General features: G+C 42.6%; 1 protein-coding gene across 2 annotated transcripts in view; it reads left to right on the top strand.

Moving 5' to 3' along the window:
* Positions 1-22,711, top strand: part of BAIAP2L2 (BAR/IMD domain containing adaptor protein 2 like 2) — a 218,081-nt gene that overhangs the window by 91,776 nt on the left and 103,594 nt on the right. Inside the window, exons 1-2 of one of the 2 annotated variants that reach the window (XM_077452381.1) lie at positions 12,821-13,072; positions 14,783-14,844. In XM_077452381.1, the coding sequence (XP_077308507.1) occupies positions 14,800-14,844 (45 nt within the window). In that variant the 5' untranslated portion in view covers positions 12,821-13,072; positions 14,783-14,799. Of the gene's footprint in view, positions 1-12,820; positions 13,073-14,782; positions 14,845-22,711 lie in introns of those variants that run through there. The other variant, XM_077452380.1, reaches the window with a different exon arrangement.

The raw sequence follows: 22,711 nt of genomic DNA on the forward strand, positions 1-22,711 counted from the left end.
CACAGCTATTAATTATTTTGTGGCTGCAATTTTGACCTGTAGGTTTGCAAAGTTTGCCTCCCATTGAAGTCAATGGGGCCCGCCACGAACGTTCCGGTTCGCGAACTATCAGCCGCGTTCGCGGTTCGCGAAACGTCCTGTCGGAAGTTCGTCCATCACTACTCAGTAATACACAGCCATACTCAGCGATACCCAGCTGTACCCAGCCATACTCGGCCATGCTTGGCTGTACTCAGCCTCTGTATGTGGCCAGGCAGTGGAAGTCTCACATGTGGTATCGTTGTAATGAGGAGGAGTAGGAGAATCTATTTTGGGGTGTTATTTTTGGTATGTACATGCTATATGTTAGAAATATTGTATAAATGGACAACTTTGTGTGAAAAACAAAAAATGCATTTTAACCACTTCCATATGACATCCTTGACTTTGTGCGTGGATATCTGAATGATGCCTGCAGTTACAGGCATCATTCAGATATCAGCTTTTTCAGCCAGCGATTCCCTACACCATAAGAATGATCATAGAGGCTGTTCCACTGTTTGATCGTTCTTACGGGTGGCGAGAGGGGAGGTCCCGTCCCCCCGTCCCCCCCACTGCCCTCTGGTGCTTCTACTGACTCGCCAATACAATCGAAGCCAGGATAGTTTTTTGTTTTTGTCTTTTTGTTTCAGGCTTCCCTGCCTAGAGGTGGGATGTGGGGTTTTATTGATCCCATATCTCACTGTAAAGAGGACCTGTCATGCCATATTCCTATTACAAGGGATGTTTACATTCCTTGTAATAGGAATAAAAGTGATCAAAAAATTAATTTTTGGGGAAAAAGTGTCAAAATAAAATAAAGTAAAATGAACAATAAAAAAATAAAATAAAATTTTAAATCACCCCTGTCCCCGTGTGCTCGCATGCAGAAGCGAACGCATATGTAAGTCCTGCCCACATATGAAAACGGTGTTCAAATCACACATGTGAGGTATCTCTGCAAACGTTAGAGCGAGAGCAATAATTTTGGCCCTAGACCTCCTCTGTAACTAAAAACATGTAACCAGTAAAAAATGTTAAAGCGTCACCTATCGGTATTTTTAAGTAGCGAAGTTTGGCGCCATTCCACGAGTGTGTGCAATTTTGAAGGGTGACATGTTGGGTATCTATTTACTCAGCATAACTTCATCTTTCACAGTATGCAAAAACATTGGGCTAACTTTACTGTTTTTTTTTTAAAGCACAAAACTGTTTTTTTCCCCAAAAAATGCGTTTGAATAATTGCTGTGCAAATACTGTGCGATAAAAAGTTACAACTACCTCCATTGCATTCTCTACGGTCTTTGCTAAAAAAATATATATAATGTTTTGGGGTTCTATGTAATTTTCTAGCAAATAAATGATGATTTTTACATGTAGGAGAGAAATGTCAGAATTGTCCTGGGTGCTCCAGAACACCTGAAGGTGCTCCCTGCATGTTGGGCCTCTGTATGTGGCCACGCTGTGTATAAATCTCACACATGTGGTATTGCCATACTCGGGAGTAATAGCAGAATGTGTTTTGGGGTGTAATTTGTGGTATGCATATGCTGTGTGAGAGAAATAACCTGCTAATATGACAATTTTGTGAAAAAAAAATCTTGATTTTGCAAAGAATTGTGGGAAAAAATTACAACTTCAAAAACCTCACAGTGCATCTTTCTAAATACCTTGAGATGTCTTCTTTCCAAAAAGGGGTCATTTGGAGGTTATTTGTACTTTTCTGGCATGTTAGGGTCTCAAGAAATGAGATAGACCATCAGTACTTCAGGTGTGATCGATTTTCAGATATTGGCACCATAGCTTGTGGACTCTATAACTTTCACAAAGACCAAATAATATACACCAATTTGTACTTATTTTTACCAAAGATATGTAGCAGTATACATTTTGGCCAAAATTTATGAAGAAAAATTACTAATTTGCTAAATGTTATAACAGAAATGAATAAAAATTCATTTTTTTTACAGAATTTTCAGTCTTTTTTTCTTTTGTAGCGCAAAAAAAAAGAAAACTGCGGTGATTAAATAACACCAAAAGACAGCTCTATTTGTGTGAAAAAAGGACAACAATTTCATATAGTTACAGTGTTGCATGACTGAGTAATTGTCATTCAAAATGTGAGAGCACCGAAAGCTGAAAATTGGTATGGTTAGGAAGGGGGTTTAAGTGCCCAGTGGTCAAGGGGTTAAGGAGATTCCCACTTATTTCCACAAATCAACAAAATAAATCAACTTGGTTTATTCACGTTGACCTGAAGACAAAAGGAATACAAAGTATGCAAAATATATATTTATTTGCTAAAAATCAGTGCAGAATCATTTTTGTTTTTCCTTTGCCACCTTGGTGATTCCATTTGGGAGACTTAAATCAACTTTTTGGTTCATACCTTGAGTGTGGTGTTTCTTTTTTTTTTTGCCCCATAGGCAGCAAAAAAAAAACATTTCACCGTATACAATGTTACCAAATAATATCCCGTCTAACCCAACTCCCCACCCGCTACCCACCCTCGGTCTCGCCAGGTATCTAAAAATGTACCCTTTTGGCCCTGGGTCCTGTTATGCAACTGCCATCCTTTCGGCATATCTCAATGATTGCTTATATTTTTCCCAATCTTTCCATCTCGTTACAAACCTCGCTTCACCTATTTCTCCACTGAACTTTACATACTCTAAGTTGTAGATTTTATTTATGTTACAAAACCAACTTTTCAAAGAGGGACTTTTTGGATTTTTCCACATCCGAGGAATTAAACTCTTTGCTGCATTTAAAAAGCAAGGTATAAGTGTTTTCTTGTATTGATTAATGGGCAACGTAACTCCGTGTAGCAAAGATGCCCTTTTTTCTTCTGGTATTTTTAAGCCCGAAATTTCCTTGGTTGTTAATATTACCTCTTTTCAGAATTCTCTCATTTTGGGGCATGTCCACCATATATGGATCATAGATCCTATTTCTGAACATCCTCGCCAACATAAGTTAGAAGCCTCTCTTTGAAAATGGTATGTTTTGTCTGGGGTTAAATACCACCGAGCCATACATTTGTAGTTCATTTCCAAAAGTCTACAATCTGGTGAAATTGAATGCGGCATCCTTAGTATTTTATGCACTTCTGCCTCTGTACTGCCTGTCCCAATCTATTCATCCCATTTTTTTATATATGGAGAGGGGGCTCCGATATTTTAAATTCCATCAGGATTTTATATATCTTCAAAATCCCTCTTCTTCCGTCCGTCGCCACACACAGCTGCTCAAATGGACGCAGGCTGTCTGCCGACCTGGCCAACAAAGGTTCCATTGTTAAAATAAATAGTAAAGGGGACAAGGAGCAGCCCTGCCACATCCCATTAAACATTTTGAAGGGGCGGGATAGAGACCCATTTATTTTAACCCTCGCAGTGGGATGTTTATATAGTGCATATATCCACTTTAGGGCCCACCCCCATTGCCTCCAGAGAGTTTTGCATGAATCCCCAGTCTACTCTGTCAAACGCTTTCTGGGCGTCTATAGACAGTAGTAGCCCTGGGGATCTGCTCTCTTTCAGTTTGTGTATAGCCAAAAGAGTTCTAATGCCTTTGTCCTTACTCTCCCTACCAGGGAAGAATCCCACTTGGACCAGGTCATTCATTACCGACTTCATTCGGTTCGCTAAGATCTTTGCAAACAATTTTACATCAGCATTCAGTAGGGAGATGGGCACAAAGAGAGGTATTTTCCTTAATTGGGGATAATAGTAATCTCAGCCTCAAGCGCTTCCCATCGGATTTCCCAATCTGTGCCTATTCCATTCATGTATAATACCATTTTAGGCACCAAGATGTCACAATTTTTTTTATAGTAAGCGATAGTAAACCCGTCTGGACCGGGACTTTTCCCATTCGCGGACTCCTGAAGAATATTAAGTGTTTCTTTTTCTGTTATGGGGTCTTCCAGGGGGGCAATTTTCTCTTGGGATATTTTTTTTTCAGATCGCAACTGTTTAGAAAGGCTCTGGTGTTATCTAATCTCTTGTTGACAATATCCGGGGAGTCGTTTTGGGTTATTGAATATAGATTCACATAATAATCTTGGAAAGCCACAGCAATCTCTGGGGTAGAAAAGACCCTTCCCCCTTCCCCTGTTTTTATACTTTCAATAAAATTAGCACTGTTTTTCTTTTTTAGTGTTTTCGCAAGATATTTATTCGACATATCACGCCATAAACACCTCTCTTTCTTGAACCGATAGAAAAGATCTCTATTTTCTTGTTCTATAATTTCTTTTAGTCGCTCTTTCTTTATACTAATATCATGTTCTACACTGTTAGTGCCTAAAATTTGTTGGCTCTGTTTGAGGGCGTCAATTTCCCCATATGAACCTTACCTTTTCTCTACGGTCGCTCTTTTTTTTGCAGCTTCTATTGCAATCAGAATTCCCCTAATGTAGGCCTTGTGGGCCTCCCATATCGTGGATTCCGAAGTGGAACTTCTGCTATTTGTTTTAAAATACCATTCCAGTTCTCTTTTTATCCTATCGACGACCTCTTTATCTAGCAACAGTGCTTCATTCAGTCTCCAACTTTTAGCCCCCTTTCTTTCCCCTACTATCTCTAATTTTATTGATACTGGGGCATGGTCCAAGAAAACCCCAATCTCTATGTCTGAACTCTGCAAAGCATTCAGCATCCTATGTTCTACTGAGAAAAAATCAATCCTTAAGGACGTCCCGTGCACAGCGGAGTGGAAGGAGTAGTTTCAACTTCTTGCGTGTTGTATTCTCCACACATCCATCAATTGATGTTGGTGAAGCCTCTTTTTCAATCATTTCCGCTGCTCCTTCTCCCCCCACTGTGCCAGGGACGTGCTATCTACTCCAGGATCCATACTAAAATTAAAATCCCCAGCCAGCAAGGTCCAACCCCTTTTAAACCCCTCCATGAACTGTTCCACTATTCCCCAAAAAAAAACCCTATTGGCTTTCTATTAGGACCATAGATATTTGCTATTGAGTACCTTGTTTTGTTTATTCTTCCCCTTAGGAATAAGTAGCGCCCTTCTGAATCCACCCTTCTCTCCTCAGGTACAAACCTAATATGTCTAGAAAATCCTATAGCAACTCCCTTAGCCCGATTAGTTGGGGAATCCCCATAGAACCAGTATGGGTACTCGCTGGACCAAATCCTCAGACTGGAGTCCTGAGCAATATGCGTTTCCTGAAGTAGAATTATATCTGCCTTTAAATGTTTCATTTCTCTTAGGATATTAGCTCTTTTTGCTACGGTATTGAGCCCTCAGACATTGTATCACACAACCTTTATTGTAGGCATCTAAATAAAAGCCTCCCACTGCCCCCTTCTATCCTCTACCATTCCAAATCATGATGCCCTCAGGCTGCTATTGCCCCTTTCCTATGTGTTGGAGAGACCATGCCACCCCTCCCTCCCCACCCCAAAAAAAACCCACCCTCCCCCTCCCAAACCCACATCCCATGGGGGAATTTGCCTTGCAAAGGCTATGGGAACCTAGGTCTCTCTGGACCTTCCTATTCTCCGGGTCCCCCCCCCCAAGAGGTTGAGCTCCAATGATAGGGATTCGGCAAGCCTCTGCCCCCTATTTGGAGAGCCCCCTCCCCACCTCACCCCCCCTCCTGCAGCACCTCCCCCACCATCCTCACCCCATCTACCCCCACTCTCATAAGTCCAGCCAGTCCTCTCCCATCAGCTTTATTCTGGCTTCTTCTTGGAGGTTTTCTTTGATCTGTCTATCATATGCCAATGTTGTTGGGCCGGAATATTGGCTGTTTTCGCCTGTACTTCCCACCAGCCAGGAATCTCTACTACTGCTATATCCAATTTATTGCAGAATGCTTCTGTATCTTCTGGAAATCTTAGTGTTGCCGATTGCCCCTCTTTCTTACTAATATGACTAGCGGGGAATCCCCATAAATACTGGACATTATTTTTTTGTAATACGTCTAGTAGGGGTTTCAACATTTTCTTCCTTCTAAGTGTTGCTGGCGCTAAATCAGGAAAAATCTGTAAAGGTGACTCCTCATACTTAGCTGGGGTTATTTTTAGGTTCTTCCAGATCATCTCTTTATCCTTATAATTGTGGAATCTTACGATCACATCTCTAGGTATTCCGGCTGACATCTCTACAGTGACATTTTTTTATCCATTTTGTCTTGTAGGCCCTCCCCTAAAATGTCTGGGAGACCTCTAATCCTCAAATTTTTCCTCCTGCTGCAATTCTCTTGGTCTTCCAGACCATACCTCAGATATTTTTGTTCTCTCTGCAACTCTTTCAGCTGTTCTTTAAACTCTGACATGCCCGCTGATTGTGCTTCCACTTTTCCCTCTACCTCTTCCACTCTTTTAAGCATATGATTCATGTCCTCATGCATGGTTGTTAATTCCCCCTGTATGAATTCTTCCAACCTGGCAAACATCTCGGCCATCTCATCTTTTGTTGGCAGGTGCTTGTCCTGTATTGTTTCGGGACCCAAATCCTTTACCCCCATATCTGTATTTTGGGGCAAAATATTGGTAACTACTTGCGATCTCCTCTCCCCTCCCCAGATGTTTTACTTTTAGCCCCAGTCTGCTTACTGGGACTGTCTTTGCCATTTTCAACTGTCATATATTTCTTGATACTCCTGGGACTAGATGTTACTTTAGGTGGGTTTGCACCCGCTCCTTTTGCCGGCCTCCCCCTCATTCTGGCTATTACCCCCTCTTCCCCTACCCCCAAAGCCTCTCATATCAATATAAGGAAGTACCGAGAAGTACAGAGAGAATCCACGCATAGGATTCTGATATGGGGGGGGGGGACAGGAAACAGAACAAGACAAGGGGTCAGTCACCGGCAGCTCCTTTTTCCTTTTGTTTTTTCCCTTCCCCTTCCAAGGTAAAAAAAAATTATAAATTATATGTAGCCAGGTCACCAGCCCCCTGCTTACACCTTACAATCTGCAGTTCAGCTCAGGAGCACTTAAAAAAAACAGTCCCTTTGCACTGAGATACGCATCGAGATATATTCCTGTACATCTATAGGTGTTAGCGCATCAGTGCATCCGTAGCTATTGGCGACTCGGGTCTATGCCGCTTACCTAACACACCTTTATTTACCACCCGTGCTATATTTGTATTTGTATGCGGTAAGTCCGGTGCCCTTCCTCACAGTAATCAGTAACTGGGGCACCTGAGGAAATGATCCCTTTATATTGCCCTCCGTCACAGCATACCCGAAAATATATCAGAATCTATGCAAAGGCAGAGTATCAATAGATATTATTAAATATCAGTATGTTTCCTTTAGAAATTTTATACATCAGTGCAGGAGAATGCGGAGAGATGCGTAGCGGAAAAAAAAACATTTTTTTTCCTGCCCCTTTCTTTCTTCTTACCAACAGTTCTATAATTTCATTCTGCGATTTTAATAAAAAAAAAAAAAAGGGAGTTCACTAGAGAATCAGCAGAAAATTTATAAAAGTCCGGGCAATTTTCCTGGGATACCACTAGAGGGGGCAAGGAACCATCTCTCATGTACTTTGGTACATACTTTACTTTATGATAGCCAGTTCATAGCTTACCATACAGATGTCTTCCCCACGTGTGCAGGTTTCAGATTTCGGCATAGTCACCCAGTCCGGGGATGTTTTTACCTGCATACAGCTGTTGTTTTGAAGGTGGGGATGGTGAAGGGCTGGAGGAAAGGGCTAGGAAACTACCATAACCCCCACCAGCTATCCGAGACCCCCAGGCGCTCCGTTGTTCCTCCTGGGTCCTCCTAGTGCGGCCAGCTCCTCCAGGCTTAGCCGCTATACTGCTGGTCTGACACACCACTTCTATCCCTGCTGGGGGGGGGGGGGGGGGGGGGTGAGCTGCCGTGTTCACCGCCACTCTGCTTCTAGATGCCGCACTCGTCTATGCCGCCGGCACACCGCTCCACCACGCCACTCCCGGCCATGGATCCCAGGTCAGAGCAAAAGCAGACAGCGTGAGGGGTGAAGAGGGGGGAGCTCATCTCATTAACGCTGCATCCCGGGAAGGAGTTTTCACGGGCCCCGGGCTTAGCAGCACCTGCACGCCACCCACATCAGGCTCCTTCCTCCTAGCTAATTCACAGTGCAGATTAATATCCAAATATAATTGATGAAAAACGCAGCATATGAATCAGCAGATGAGAATATAACCACAGGATGTTGTTTTAAAAATACCAAGGTAGTAAGATTGAGTAACTCCTTGAAAGTAATTAATAGCTATCAGTGGCTCAACAGGATGTGAAAACAAAAAGGTGGTGATTTTGACACGTTACATCTCTCAGTCAACAGATATTGCAAACTCAAATTTACTTTAACTGCACATGGACAACATTGTCATACCATACACAGAATTGGTGATTTAACCAAGACTTATATTTAATAAGGTGACTTATATTTAATGTAAGATACATTTCCAATAATTCATTTTATTTTGAGTATACATCCTAACTAAATCATTTACTATAAACTGAAATCAGCTTCAATGAGATTATACATATGTGTGTATTTCTTCATTGATTGGAAAAGAAACAATTCATACTGCAGTTAGAATTTATTTAAATTCAAATTTTCATGCTACAAAGACTAAATAGTCCAGGCAGATGTATCTCTAGTCAATTGCCTACAGATAAATAGAAATATATACTTTACCAGAAATCTCAAAATCCTTTGTCTGAGAGATATCAGCTTTGTCTCCTTCCTTCTTTTCTTTTGTTTCTTTCTCATTCCTAATCTTTCTACCAACTTTTATCCCCCCAAAGAAAGTAGGTGTGGATGTGTTTTCCACATAATTAATGATGTCAAATTGCATATAATTCATCATACACTTGTTTGCACAACTGCCTAAAGGGGGCAGTATTGGATTAAAATAAATTTTGGAATTTTCTTAAAAATATCAAGATTTCGCTTCAAATAACCTCTGACCTAAGCCTTCAACAAAACCATAAATATAATGGTGTAGTCTCTTTTATGGCAGTATCTGTCCGACTTATTGTCTCTTCCTAAAATATATAGCTTTAATAATGTCTGAATGATGGTAATTAACTTTTGCTCCAAATACCTATGAGGATGAGGTAATTGGTAATGAAAACACAATGGTTATTCAAAGTAATTTCACTGATGTAAATAATACTTTAAACATGCATCCCTCATATGAATAATATATTTCAATGAGCAAAATTAAAATTCAAACAATATATAATGAATATATGTTAAATATTGTAAAAGTACATAAACAAAAAAAAAATGAAATTGTTCAATTAAGTAGGCATATAAATGCTCCCTATAATGTAATAATAACACAATAGAAATTATTGCTAATATAATTGCTTGCAATTAATAATACTTTTTCATAAGGCAACTTTTAAATAAAGTATAGTATTGAGAAGATTTTTTTTTTTTAAGTCTGACCATTGTTTTAGTTGAGACCTGAGTCAGCCTTCTAATTATACAAATTTTGCCACCATGGCCAGTCCTTATCTTGTTTTTGTTGTCTAGGACCTTCACAATTTACAACCCGAGAGAATATGCAATAAGGCTCTTAATCTTCTGTAAAAGTCTCTGTCCAATAGCAATGAACTTTGACTGTCAACATCCTAAGGACGATTCAGATCCAAAGTACAATTAAAGCATTATTAAACCCAAAAGCAAACATTTATTATATTGCAGCTTACCAATTCTTAAATGTGATGACTGTAGTAGTTTCCTTTTTTAAGCTTTCTTTCTTCTATTTCAGCCAGTAAATCCTTTGTTTTTCAACAGAAAAGCTATCTTTCTGTTACAGGGATAGTGCTTAAAATGATCAGAAAAAATTATACATAAAGTTGCGCTGAATATATGTGAAAACTCAAGGTGAAAAGAGTAAAAAACTCAATATGAATTACATAAAAAATACAAATGAATCAAAAAAAACATCATGTGAAAATTCAATCAAGAAAAAGGGAGTCCTTGTAATCAAAAAAATCTTAGTTCCAAAGAAACAACGAACAGGAAAATCAGTCCTTTTTACGAATTCGGTGAAACCTTCCTGACTTTGCCACTATCGCATCCAGATCTGAAAATGGTTTGACTCTTACCGCAATGGGTGGACTCCAAACCAGCGGAGTCGTTAGCGCGAGCAGACAGCCCTCTGCAGGGTTCTTTTGTGTGTATTCCGTTCCGATACACTACTAGAGATGTGAATCCGTGCGGATCAATCGAGAAGGTTACCAGCCTAGATCGAAAAGTTCTGGAAACCATCGTACTTCCTGCTTCTCCTCTCGGTCACCGTAGAGAAAGGCAAGGTGGCCGTCCGATCACTCTGGATACCTGGAGTTATCTAAAGCTCCCCAATGAATCGTCAGATACTGAAGTTTTTCAATACGCAAACCTGCAGTGAAACACAAAACGCTCGGGCCACCCGGCCACAAGCGAGGGGAGGGGGAAAACAAAAGAGGACTCCGATCGCGAACGTACCGTTAAGCAGTCGGCAGATTTATTAAAATAAAATAAATACACAACAGACCAAAGGTATGACCGAATAGGTCCGATTCTAACAAATAAAAAATATGCATTAAAAAATGGTTAAAATTAAGAACAAATATACACCCGTGCTAGGGAATATTCTAAGCGTGGTGGTATCAGCACAAACAGCCCGACATGTTTTGTAAAATCTTACATCCTCTTGGGGCACAGGTGATATGCTGATCCATCACATTAAATAGCGTCACGGCTTAACCAAGCCTCGATTCCATTCGGAAGAGGTCGAGGTCGACATTACGTTCGAACCAAGCCTCACTTTCGAACGGCTACCATTTTTTCGAAGACTATGGAGATGAATCGAATCTCTAATGGGCCAAACCACGGGCTGCGCTCAGTCGCCATTTTCGTGCGGATCGAACGCGATCCGGGTCTAAAACACAGTCCCAGCTCAACTCAAGCTCTATTTTCTTGTGGACTGAACTCGTATTGGAAACTATGTAGCCACACATATTCAGATGGCCCACGGTGTCCGATTCCTGCTCAAGGACCAGCCTTCCTAAAAGTTTAATTTAAATGGAAGGAAATAGTCTATCCTCATTTAATTAATTTAAAAAAAAGGAGAAGAAAAAGGACAAGAACAAAAGAAACAAAAAACCTACCATTCTCCTAAAAAACATATTTATGCTAATATCATATATCAAATATATTCTACACCCCTCATGCATTGTCTATAAAGGCATTGATCTCTATGTCTACGTTAAGTCCGAAAGGTTTAAGACTTTTAATTTTATATATCCAACTCATTTAGAGTTTTGAAATGGCCCTCTTTTTAGGGCCTCCTCTCCAGGGTAACTGTAGTTTATCAATTCAATTATTAATGATCAGCATTTATTTATGAAAAACCTTTGACCAAAAAGGGATACCAGATTAGCGGTATCCAAATGAAATATGTTGGATATTCTTTTTTTAATGTTTTTTTTCAAATTTTTTTTTTTTGGTTGAACTAGATGGACTTGTGTCTTTTTTTTCAACCTGACTAACTATGTAACTATGTTATAGTCAGAAGGTGACATCACCAGTACATGGGCATTGCTGTGGAATGTGCATACCTCACAACTTTTGAACTTTGGAATGAGGGACAAAGTCATTTGCGGCGTGCGTAACACGCCACAGTGAAATATAGATGTGGACAAACTCTTAACAGTAGGAGGGGCTTAAGGAGTGTGGTGGACAGGAATGGCAGAGGAAAAGGGTCTGCAGGGCAGTGTATGGGGATCAGCAGGGCAGAGAAGAGGCATCACAAGGGCAGAGGATAGGGGATCAGTTGTGTCAGAATGGAAGACAGGGGATCAGTAGGGCAGCGTATTGGGGTCAACAAGGTAAAAGACAGGGGGTCAGTAGGGTAGGGTACAGGGGTCAGGACAGAGGACAGGGAGTCAGTAGGGCAGGGTAAAGGGGACAGTAGGATGGAAGACGGGGTCAATAGACCAGAGTAAAGGGGTCAGCACAACAGAAGACAGGGAGTCACTAGGGGCGAAAGACAAGGGGAGTCAGCAGGGCAAGGTACAAAGTTCAGCAGGACAGATAACGGGGTCAGTAGGTTAGCGTACAGGGGTCATGACTAAGGACCAGGGGTCAGCAGGACAAGATAGGGGGGTCAGTAGGGCAGGGTACAGGGGTCAGGGACGGAGGACCAGGGGTCAGTAGGGTAGGGTAAAGGGGTCAGGATGGAGGACCAGGGGTCAATATGGCAGGGTACAGGGGTCAGGGCGGAGGACCTGGAGTCAGTAGGGTAGGATAAAAAAAACAAAATCCCCTCACCCCTTTCTAGCACAATCCCCCCCCCCCCCCAGTCTACTCTCCTTTACTCTTCCTTCCTAATGGCTGCCCCCCCGGTCACATGGGACCCCCATCAAGGTACCTTCCTCCTGAGTCCATTGATCAGTGGGCAGAGCTTTCCATCATGGGGCCCCTCCTCTGCAAGTTTCAAAAAACTATTAGATAAGCACATGAATGACTGCAATATACAGGGATATAAAATGTAATACTGGCATACACGCATGGGTTGGACTTGATGGACTTATGTCTTTTTTGCAACCTCAACTACCATTTAACTTACACAGTGACAGATCACGGTTCTGGCAGAGTGGTGTGCATGCTCCCCGCCTCCTCCTCTGTACAGGAAAACAAAACATCAGAGCAGGCGGAGGAGGGCGTGGGTTCAGTGCACTCTACTCTGTACTGTGTGTGCCTGCGTGTGTATGTCAGAGGCAGCCGGAACGGCAAGGAGAGATGGCGGCTGCCATTCACCGTGTTACCCACAGCGTTTGGGAGCCTAGACACCCTGCACACGCCGCGGGCGATCTGGGACTCAACCTTGATTCCCTGGGACAAGAACCATTTTCCTGGGACGCTTGGGAGGTGTGAGTGTGCATTGTCATCAGTTTTTTACTACTGCATACATGCTGGTTGCCAGTGGCTCCTTATGTGCCTGTTATTAGGCACACACATGCTTGCACTGCCTTAGCAACACTGAAGCAACACAGCTCAGAAGCAACATGCAGCTGGCAATATAGAGTGAGTGTCTTGTTTTGTTGTTATATATATAATTTTTTACTTTATGTTAATTTTTGCACAAGGGATTTTGTGTGTGAGCACTGCAGAAATTGTTTATAGTGTTTAATTGTGCTGCTTTTGGAGGTTTTAGGCTGTCTCCTAGCTGGCTGCTCTACCAATCTTTTTAACCACTTGTTTTCTCTCCTATTTGCGCTAGTTATTTATTTAGTTATTTATTTTCAGTGTTAAGCTTCAGTTTGTTACTGTATTTAAATCTTCTAGTACTTCTAAGACTCCCCTCCCCCCCAGATTGGCAATGCTGCTGTCCAAATCTGTCCCCCGTGCTCCTTTATCCAGAGTGGTGTCTGTTATTGTATAATACAAGAGGCGTGTTACTGGTCAGGTCACCAGGGGAAAACAGAGGGAAAAAGCGTGAAAAAAAAAACTAATACAGCCACTACATCTGATGCTGGCAAGCTGCAATATATAAGCGCTTGTACACACGGTCAGACATTCCGACAATCAAATCCGTCAGATTTTGTCCGACGGATTTTGTCCGAAACTGGTGTTGCATACACGCGGTCGGACAAAGTTGTCTGAAAATCCGATCGTTCATAACGTGATGACGTCATTTCGTTACGACTGGACTACATTCAGGCTATTAGCCAATAGCTTTGGTCTACGAATTTGACCTGAGCATGTGTGGCACTTTGTCCGATTGGAATTCTCTACAAATGATCGAACAAAGTCCGATCAGATCACGTTGTCGGAAAATTTTATAGCCCAGCTCTAAAACTTTGTCGGTTGGATATGTCCGACCGTGTGTACAAGGGCTTATGGTTTTGGTATTAATACTATTTTAAAGTGATTGTAAAGGCAGAAGGTTTTTTTTACCTTACTGCATGCTATGCAGTAAGGTAAAAAAATCTTCTGCATGCAGCTTTCCCCACAGCCCCACCTAAATACTTACCTGGGCCTGATCTCAAGCCAGCGATGTGCAGGAGAGCTAAGGCTCCATTGGCTCTCTCACTGGCTCCTACTGATGTCAATCAGAGCCAGTGATTAGGGAGCGGGCAGCAGGGCCAAGCCCCACTCTGTGTGTCCTGTGAACACACAGAGCAGGGCTTGGTAGCAAGAATGCATGAGTGCCCCCATAGAAAGCGGCTTGCTATGGGGACATTCGGTGTGTGTGTGTGTGGGGGGGGGGGGGGGGATCAGAAGCCTTGAGCGTCGACGGGGGACCTGAGAAGAGGAGGGTCAGAGCTACTCTGTGCAAAACCATTGCATAGAGCAGGTAAGTATGACAGGTTTGCTTTTTTTTTAAGCAAAAATAAAAATACAAACTTTTAATATTACTTTAAGGGCTTTTTGCCCATGTTAATTTGTCACTGTTGCAATGAATACAAGGACAAAGGGTTTACCTTGCAGGGGTCAGTGTCAGCACAGTCGAGTATAACAACAAAATATTCAGCCTCATGGCTAGTTGTGAGACTTTTTGGGTCAGATTAGACCTGTAGACTGTTTCAGTACAGCCAGCATACAGCCTCCCTCTCCAACACACACACACACACACACACACACACACACACACACACACACACACACACTACTTGCACTGCTTATCCCAGTTAAAACCTAAATTATGACTCCAACCATGATGCCACTCTGGATCCAAATGGGCTGTTTGTCTGGGCATATCTTTTGTTAATCTTTGTTCTTTTAAATCTTCAGGGCAGGTCCTCATCCAGATGGCTGAAAGCTGCAAAAGTGCAAGTGCCGGACTTAATGTAGTGGTAAGAGGTATTTAATTGCATAATGTAATTGTAGAACATTGTTTCTATAAAAAAAAAAAATCCCATTAACTTATTTTAACAAGAATATCCTTTTGATTTTCTAATTTTTAGAGGGGTCAAATCAACATTCATTTTCAACTGCAAAGACAAGAAAATTAGAAGGAGCAGAATGGAATTTTTTTTTTCCACAAATTTCTAACAGTGAATGTGATTTTCGTTTAGGAAAGTCCATTTAGTCCAAAATCGAATGTTAAAAGCAAACATTTTTTGAAGTCATTTTTAAACAGCATTTGTCAAGTCATCAAATGTACTGATGAAAATTTCCAGATAAATATTCACATGAAAATCTACTAGTATATGGCCAGCTTTAGGCTCTTCAAATATGTTTATATATACAACAGCCTGTACATTTTGAGTATTTGCAGATATATTTAGTCTATCAAAAGAGGCAGGAAGAGTACATGGTAACTTGCTACTCTTGCCCACAAGCCAAGTAAAGATTGTGATACTGAAGTTCGTAATCTCCTAATTTGCACAATCATTGGGTAATCTCCTAATTTGCATCATTGCTTTTGTCAATATGATCATAACTTCTACCTTTGAAGGGACAGTTTAACCACTTTCAGACCGGACCATTTTGCTGGTAAATGACCAGAGGTCTTTTTACACTTTGGCACTGCGCTGCTTTAACTGGTAATTGCGCGGTCATGCAATGTTGTACCCAAACAAAATTTGCGTCCTTTTCTTCCCACAAATAGAGCTTTCTTTTGATGGTATTTGATTGCCTCTGCGATTTTTATTTTTTGCGATATAAACGTAAAAAGACCGCAAATTTTGAAAAAAAATGATATTTTCTACTTTTTGTTATTAGAAAAATCCAATAAACTCAATTTTAGTCATACATTTAGGCCAAAATGTATTCAGCCACATGTCTTTGGTAAAAAAAAAGTCAATAATTGTATATTTATTGGTTTGCGCAAAAGTTGTCACATCTACAAACTAAGGTACGTTTTCTGGAATTTACGCAGCTTTTAGTTTACGACTGCCTATCTCATTTCTTGAGGTGCTAAAATGGCAGGGCAGTACAAAACCCCCCCAAATGACCCCATTTTGGAAAGTAGACCCCCTAAGGAAATTGATAAGAGGCATGTTGAGCCCATTGAATATTTTATTTTTTTGCCTCAAGCGATTGAATAATGACAAAAAAAAAATTTTTTTTTTTTTTTTACACAAAGTTGTCACTAAATGATATATTGCTCACACATGCTATGGGCGTATGTGAAATGACACCCCAAAATAAATTCTGCTGCTTCTCCTGAGTATGGGGATACCACATATGTGGGACTTTTTGGGAGCCTAGCCGCGTACGGGGCCCCGAAAACCAAGCACCGCCTTCAGGCTTTCTAAGGGCGTAAATTTTTGAGTTCACTTCTCACTACCTATTACAGTTTTGAAGGCCATAAAATGCCAAGATGGCACAAAACCCCCACAAATGACCCCATTTTAGAAAGTAGACACCCCAAGCTATTTGCTGAGAGGCATGTTGAGTTCATGGAATATTTTATATTTTGCCACAAGTTGCGGGAAAATTACAAACTTTTTTTTTTTTTTTTTTTTTTTAACAAAGTTGTCACTAAATGATATATTGCTCATGCATGCCATGGGCATATGTGAAATGACACCCCAAAATAAATTCTGCTGCTTCTCCTGAGTACGGGGATACCACATATGTGGGACTTTTTGGGAGCCTAGCCGCGTACGGGGCCCCGAAAACCAAGCACCGCCTTCAGGCTTTCTAAGGGCGTAATTTTTTGATTTCACTCCTCACTACCTATTACAGTTTTGAAGGCCATAAAATGCCAAGATGGCACAAAACCCCCACAAATGACCCCATTTTAGAAAGTAGACACCCCAAGCTATTTGCTGAGAGGCATGTTGAGTCCATGGAATATTTTATATTTTGCCACAAGTTGCGGGAAAATTACAAACTTTTTTTTTTTTTTTTTTTTTTTTCACAAAGTTGTCACTAAATGATATATTGCTCACGCATGCCATGGGCATATGTGAAATGACACCCCAAAATAAATTCTGCTGCTTCTCCTGAGTATGGGGATACCACATATGTGGGACTTTTTGGGAGCCTAGCCGCGTACGGGGCCCCGAAAACCAAGCACCGCCTTCAGGCTTTCTAAGGGCGTTACAGTTTTGAAGGCCATAAAATGCCAAGATGGCACAAACCCCCCCCAAATGACCCCATTTTGGAAAGTAGACACCCCTAAATTTAGGGGTACACTAGTGAGACTAGGTAATAAATGGCGGGTGCCCTGAAACTATAAAAAAATAACTAACCAACCAGCGTCACCTGTAACAGTTATATGGTGATCACTGGTGAAAGGGTTAACTAGGGGGCAATCAGGGGGCTTTATGCGGTAGTATATGGGGGTCCCTGGCGCTATAAAAAGCTGCAGCGAACCTAAATACCTACCTGCCTAACTAGCGTCACCTGTGACACTAATACAGCGATCAGAAAAACGATCGCTTATTAGGCTGGGTTCACACTGGAGCGATGCGGGAACGCCACGAATGCGCGGCGGGTTCCCGCATCGCATGCCTCCCGGCGGCAGTTCACACTGCCCTATGCGAACTGCTGGGAGTGTCAGTGAAATGTTACTGACACCCCCAGATCAGTTCGCATATCGCAGTGCGATCTGCAAACTCGGATCGCATGGTGTGAACACCCATGCGATCCGATTCTGCTGCGGGCCAAAAAAAGGGTCCCGTGCGAATTTGCGGCGGGTGCGGCGAATGGCTGAACTCGAATCGCACAGAGATCGGATGTGATTTGCACTGCAGTGCGGTGCGAATCACATCCGTTCTCATAAACCGCTGCAATGTGAACCCAGCCTTAGTGACACTGGCGACGGGGGGTGATCACGGGGTTAAACCTTTATTGGGGGGGTTAGGGGGGTACCTTAGAACTAAAGGGGGCTAACCCTAACTGCCCTAACAGTTATTAGTCACAAATGACACCCGCCGGGTGATCAGGGGGTTAAACCTTTATTAGGTAATAAATGGCGGGTGCCCTGAAACTATAAAAAAATAACTAACCAACCAGCGTCACCTGTAACAGTTATATGGTGATCACTGGTGAAAGGGTTAACTAGGGGGCAATCAGGGGGCTTTATGCGGTAGTATATGGGGGTCCCTGGCGCTATAAAAAGCTGCGGCGAACCTAAATACCTACCTGCCTAACTAGCGTCACCTGTGACACTAATACGGCGATCAGAAAAATGATCGCTTATTAGGCTGGGTTCACACTGGAGCGATGCGGAAACGCCGCGAATCCGCGGCGGGTTCCCGCATCGCATGCCTCCCGGCGGCAGTTCACACTGCCCTATGCGAACTGCTGGGAGTGTCAGTGAAATGTTACTGACACCCCCAGATCAGTTCGCATATCGCAGTGCGATCTGCAAACTCGGATCGCATGGTGTGAACACCCATGCGATCCGATTCTGCTGCGGGCCAAAAAAAGGGTCCCGTGCGAATTTGCGGCGGGTGTGGCGGGTGCGGCGAATGGCTGAACTCGAATCGCACAGAGATCGGATGTGATTTGCACTGCAGTGCGGTGCGAATCACATTCGTTCTCATAAACCGCTGCAATGTGAACCCAGCCTTAGTGACACTGGCGACGGGGGGTGATCACGGGGTTAAACCTTTATTGGGGGGGTTAGGGGGGTACATTAGAACTAAAGGGGGCTAACTCTAACTGCCCTAACAGTTATTACAGTCACAAATGACACCAATGCAAAAAAAAAAAAAAAAAAAAAAAAATGACATTGGTGTCACTGTGACTGGGGGGCAGGGGTAATTGGGGGGGTGATCGGGGGGTAAAGGGGGGGTGTGAGTGTGCCTGGCATGTTCTACTGTGTGTGTGAGTGTTGGTGCAACTTACTGATCCGCTCTCCTCCGTGTCGGAACGAAAAATACCGACACGGAGGAGAGAATACATCACTTCCTCTCCTGTGTTTACATTACAGGAGAGGAAGTGATGTCACCGGGGATTTCTATTCGTCGGGAGCGATCGCGAGGGGGTGGCCATGAATGAATGGCCGTCCCCTCGTCCGGGATCGCTCCCGTACGAATACCGACCGCCGCAGGCACCGGGCGGGGGCCCGATCGGGCCCCCGACCCGCGGGAGGCAAGGGACGTACATGTATGTCCTTATGCCTGCCCGTGCCATTGTACCGACGTACATCGGCGTGCGGCGGTCGGCAACTGGTTAAAGAGACCCTGACGCCAGACCATTCATTTCAACGTAAATCTTCCCATAAAATTAAACTTATTTTATGCATGTTTACCTGTATAAACCTCCTTTGTGTTTAAAACCTTGAGACTGCTACTTGGTGACACCAATTTAGATGTGATTCCAGCAGGCTCAGGGCTATCACCCAAATGACACTCTATAGTGCAATTAGAAGTGAATAAAACAGAAAAACCTTGCAGGTTAGCATTTCAAATACTTTATTTTTTTTATTTTTTTTCAAAAGCCCATGGTGTGTGAAAAAAAGTGCACACACATAAAGAATGATACACAAAAACATGCAACAGGTCTTACATGGTCCTGCCGAGGAAGGACCTTACCCTGATCCTCCGGGGCGTTGGGCTCCAGACGGGGACTGAGGTACTTCACTTGGGTCCATCTGACCAAAACCAGATGGAACCCCTTTCTCTGGAAGGTCTGCCAAAGCAGACCCACCCAAGTACTCTGTGGGACTCCCCCAAAGGGAGACCCCATGAGAGAGCGAACCAAGCCAAAAGGCCTATGTCGTCCCCCTCCCAAGACTTTCAAGGCAGGCCTGAGAACCCGCACCCTACTCATCACACAGTGACAAAACGTGTACACACCAAAAATACAAAAAAGTGACAAACACAGGGGTAAAATACACAGGAAAGTGGGGAGAAGGAAGTGGGAGAAGTGAAAGAGTGACTATTGTCCAATACAATGGCCAGGCCCTTCGGCCAGGAATAAAAATTTCCCCTGGTCCTAGTCAAAAGGTTTGGCCCTAGAGGCAGATGTGAAAAAAGTGTGTTAGTGAAGTGACCATGGTGCGATTAAATCAATGTAATCTCACAGTGATCATCTGGCACCCCTGAACTGCCACTTCAGGGGCACATTCACCATAGGTTTGTTTAGCACAACCCTGACCAACAGCCCAGGCCAGAGCATCCCCCATCCCAGGCAGTAAGGCCTGATGTTTAGGAAGTTTGGTGAGAGCCCAGACCTCAAAGGCTCAACGCTTGCTCCCATCACTCCTACCTAATTACATTCAGGAAGTACTAACCGCTCCTCTCCTGTAAAGGAGGAGCTGGTGTTCTCTCCCGAATAACTGACTGGAGCTAGAACTACCCCAATCTAGGCCAGAAGGCCAGGGACCCGACCCTCTGGCCTGACCCATTGCAGCACCCATTCTCACCAGGAGCACCCTTCCAGAGGGCTTCAGACTCGACCAGTGGTCGGTCCTCAGTAATCTGTTGGGCAGCTCGACATAATCCCTGCTGAAATCATGCACTTCTGGACAGCTTATGCGTCTTCAGTTGTTAAGGACGCGGTTTCCACCGATCCGAATTTGAATAGTTCCAAAAATTTAGAATTCATTAGATAATTAATAAATGAAACGAAATTAAAGACGTTTCATTTAAATTCATTACTATTTCATTTGGAAATTCGGATACATCCGAATCTCCGAATAACCAAAAATTTGTGTGAATTTACATTCAGACCAAAACTAATTGCACGTGTCTACTACAGATGATTGTGCATGAAAATGCGCTCCTCCACCTTCCATTTGAGGATGCCCCACAGATGCTCAATAGAGTTTAGGTCTGGAGACATGCTTGGGCAGTACATCACCTTTACCCTCAGCTTCTTTAGCAAGGCAGTGGTCATCTTGGAGGTGCGTTTGAGGTTGTTATCATGTTGGAATACTGCCCTATGGCCCAGTCTCCGAGGGGAGGGATCATGCTCTGCTTCAGTATATTACATAGTTACATAGTAAGTGAGGTTGAAAAAAAGACACAAGTCCATCAAATCCAACCTATATGTGTGATTATATGTCAGTATTACATTGTATATCCCTGTATGTTGTGGTCATTCAGGTGCTTATCTAATAGTTTTTTGAAACTATCAATGCTCCCTGCTGAGACCACTGCCTCCTGTGGAAGGGAATTCCACATCCTCGCCACTCTTACAGTAAAGAACCCTCTATGTAGTTTAAGGTTAAACCTCTTTTCCTCTAATTTTAATGAGTGGCCACGAGTCTTGATAAACTCCTTTCCGCAAAAAGGTTTTATCCCTATAGTGGGGTCACCAGTATGGTATTTGTACATTGAAATCATATACCCTCTCAAGCGTCTCTTCTCCAGAGAAAATACGTTCAGTGCTCGCAACCTTTCTTCTTGAGGGAGTCTATTCCACATTTTCACAGCTCTTACTGTAAAGATGTATTTCCGTATTTGGAGATTAAATCTCTTTTCCTCCAGATGTAAAGAGTGCATTTTGTGGATTCCCAATTCTTTTAATCTACTCTACACTGAATTAGGACAATATGCATATTTACAGTTTTTCTACAGTGCATTATATGATGATTGGAAAGAAAGAATTTGCGGTTTCTTTTTACTCCTTTTTACTGTATATGCATTGTACTTTGTTTATTACTTTCATACAATTTTTATGGAACTAAAACGATCATTGTTGTCAATTCACTTATCTAAGAGGCTCAAGGAACCCCTAGCAACCTCTATATAATCCTTAGCGTTACACAGACTTCTAATTTTAGTAAGTGGCCACGTGTCTTATTAAACTCCCTTTCGTGAAAAAGTTTTATCCCTTTTGTGGGGTCACCAGTATGGTATTTGTAAATTAAAATCATATACCCTCTCAAGCGTCTCTTCTCCAGAGAGAATAAGTTCAGTGCTCGCAACCTTTCTCCTCCAGACACTTTATTAGCTTTGTTGCCCTTCTTTGTACTCGCTCCATTTACAGTACATCATTCCTGAGGATAGGTGCCCAGAATGGGACAGCATACTCCAGGTGAGGCTGGACCAAAGTCTTGTAGAGTGGGGGAATTATCGCTTTATTTCTAGAGTTAATCCCCTTTTTAATGCATGGCAATATTCTATTTGCTTTGTTAGCAGCAGCTTGGCGTTGCAAGCCATTGCCAAATGCATTATTTTTCATTTTTCTACATTAAACCTCGCCATGCAATTGCCCATCCCATTAATTTGTTAAGATCTTTTTGCAAGGTTTCCACATCCTGTGGAGAAGTTATTACCCTGCTTAGCTTAGTGCTGTCTGCAAATACAGAGATTGAACTGTTTACCCAATCCTCCACATCGTTTATGAACACATTAAATAGGATTGGTCCCAGCAGAGAACCCTGGGGGGACCCCACTACCCACCCCTGACCATTCCGAGTACTCCCCATTAATCACCACTCTGAATTCTCCCTTGTAGCCAGTTTTCAATCCATGTACTCATCCTCTGGTCCATGCCAACAGGACTTATTTTGTACAGTAAACATTTATGGAGAACTGTGTCAAATGCTTTTGCACAATCCATATACACAATCCTCACTCCATTTCCAGTACAGCCATCCTGAGGACAGGTGCCCAGAACTGGACAGCATACTCCAGGTGAGGCCGGACCAAAGTCTTGTAGAGTGAGATAATTATCACTTTATCCCTGGAGTTAATCCCCTTTTTAATGCATGCCAATATTCTTTGCTTTGTTAGCCGCAGCTTGTCATTGGATGCCATTGATAAGCCTATCATCTTCTAGGTCCTTTTCCATCCTAGATTCCCCCAGAGG

This window comes from Lithobates pipiens, unplaced genomic scaffold (genome assembly GCF_037356315.1).
Source record: "Lithobates pipiens isolate NorthernLeopardFrog02 unplaced genomic scaffold, aLitPip1_a1.2 Scaffold_23, whole genome shotgun sequence".
In the NCBI taxonomy this organism is placed as follows: Eukaryota; Metazoa; Chordata; class Amphibia; order Anura; family Ranidae; genus Lithobates; species Lithobates pipiens.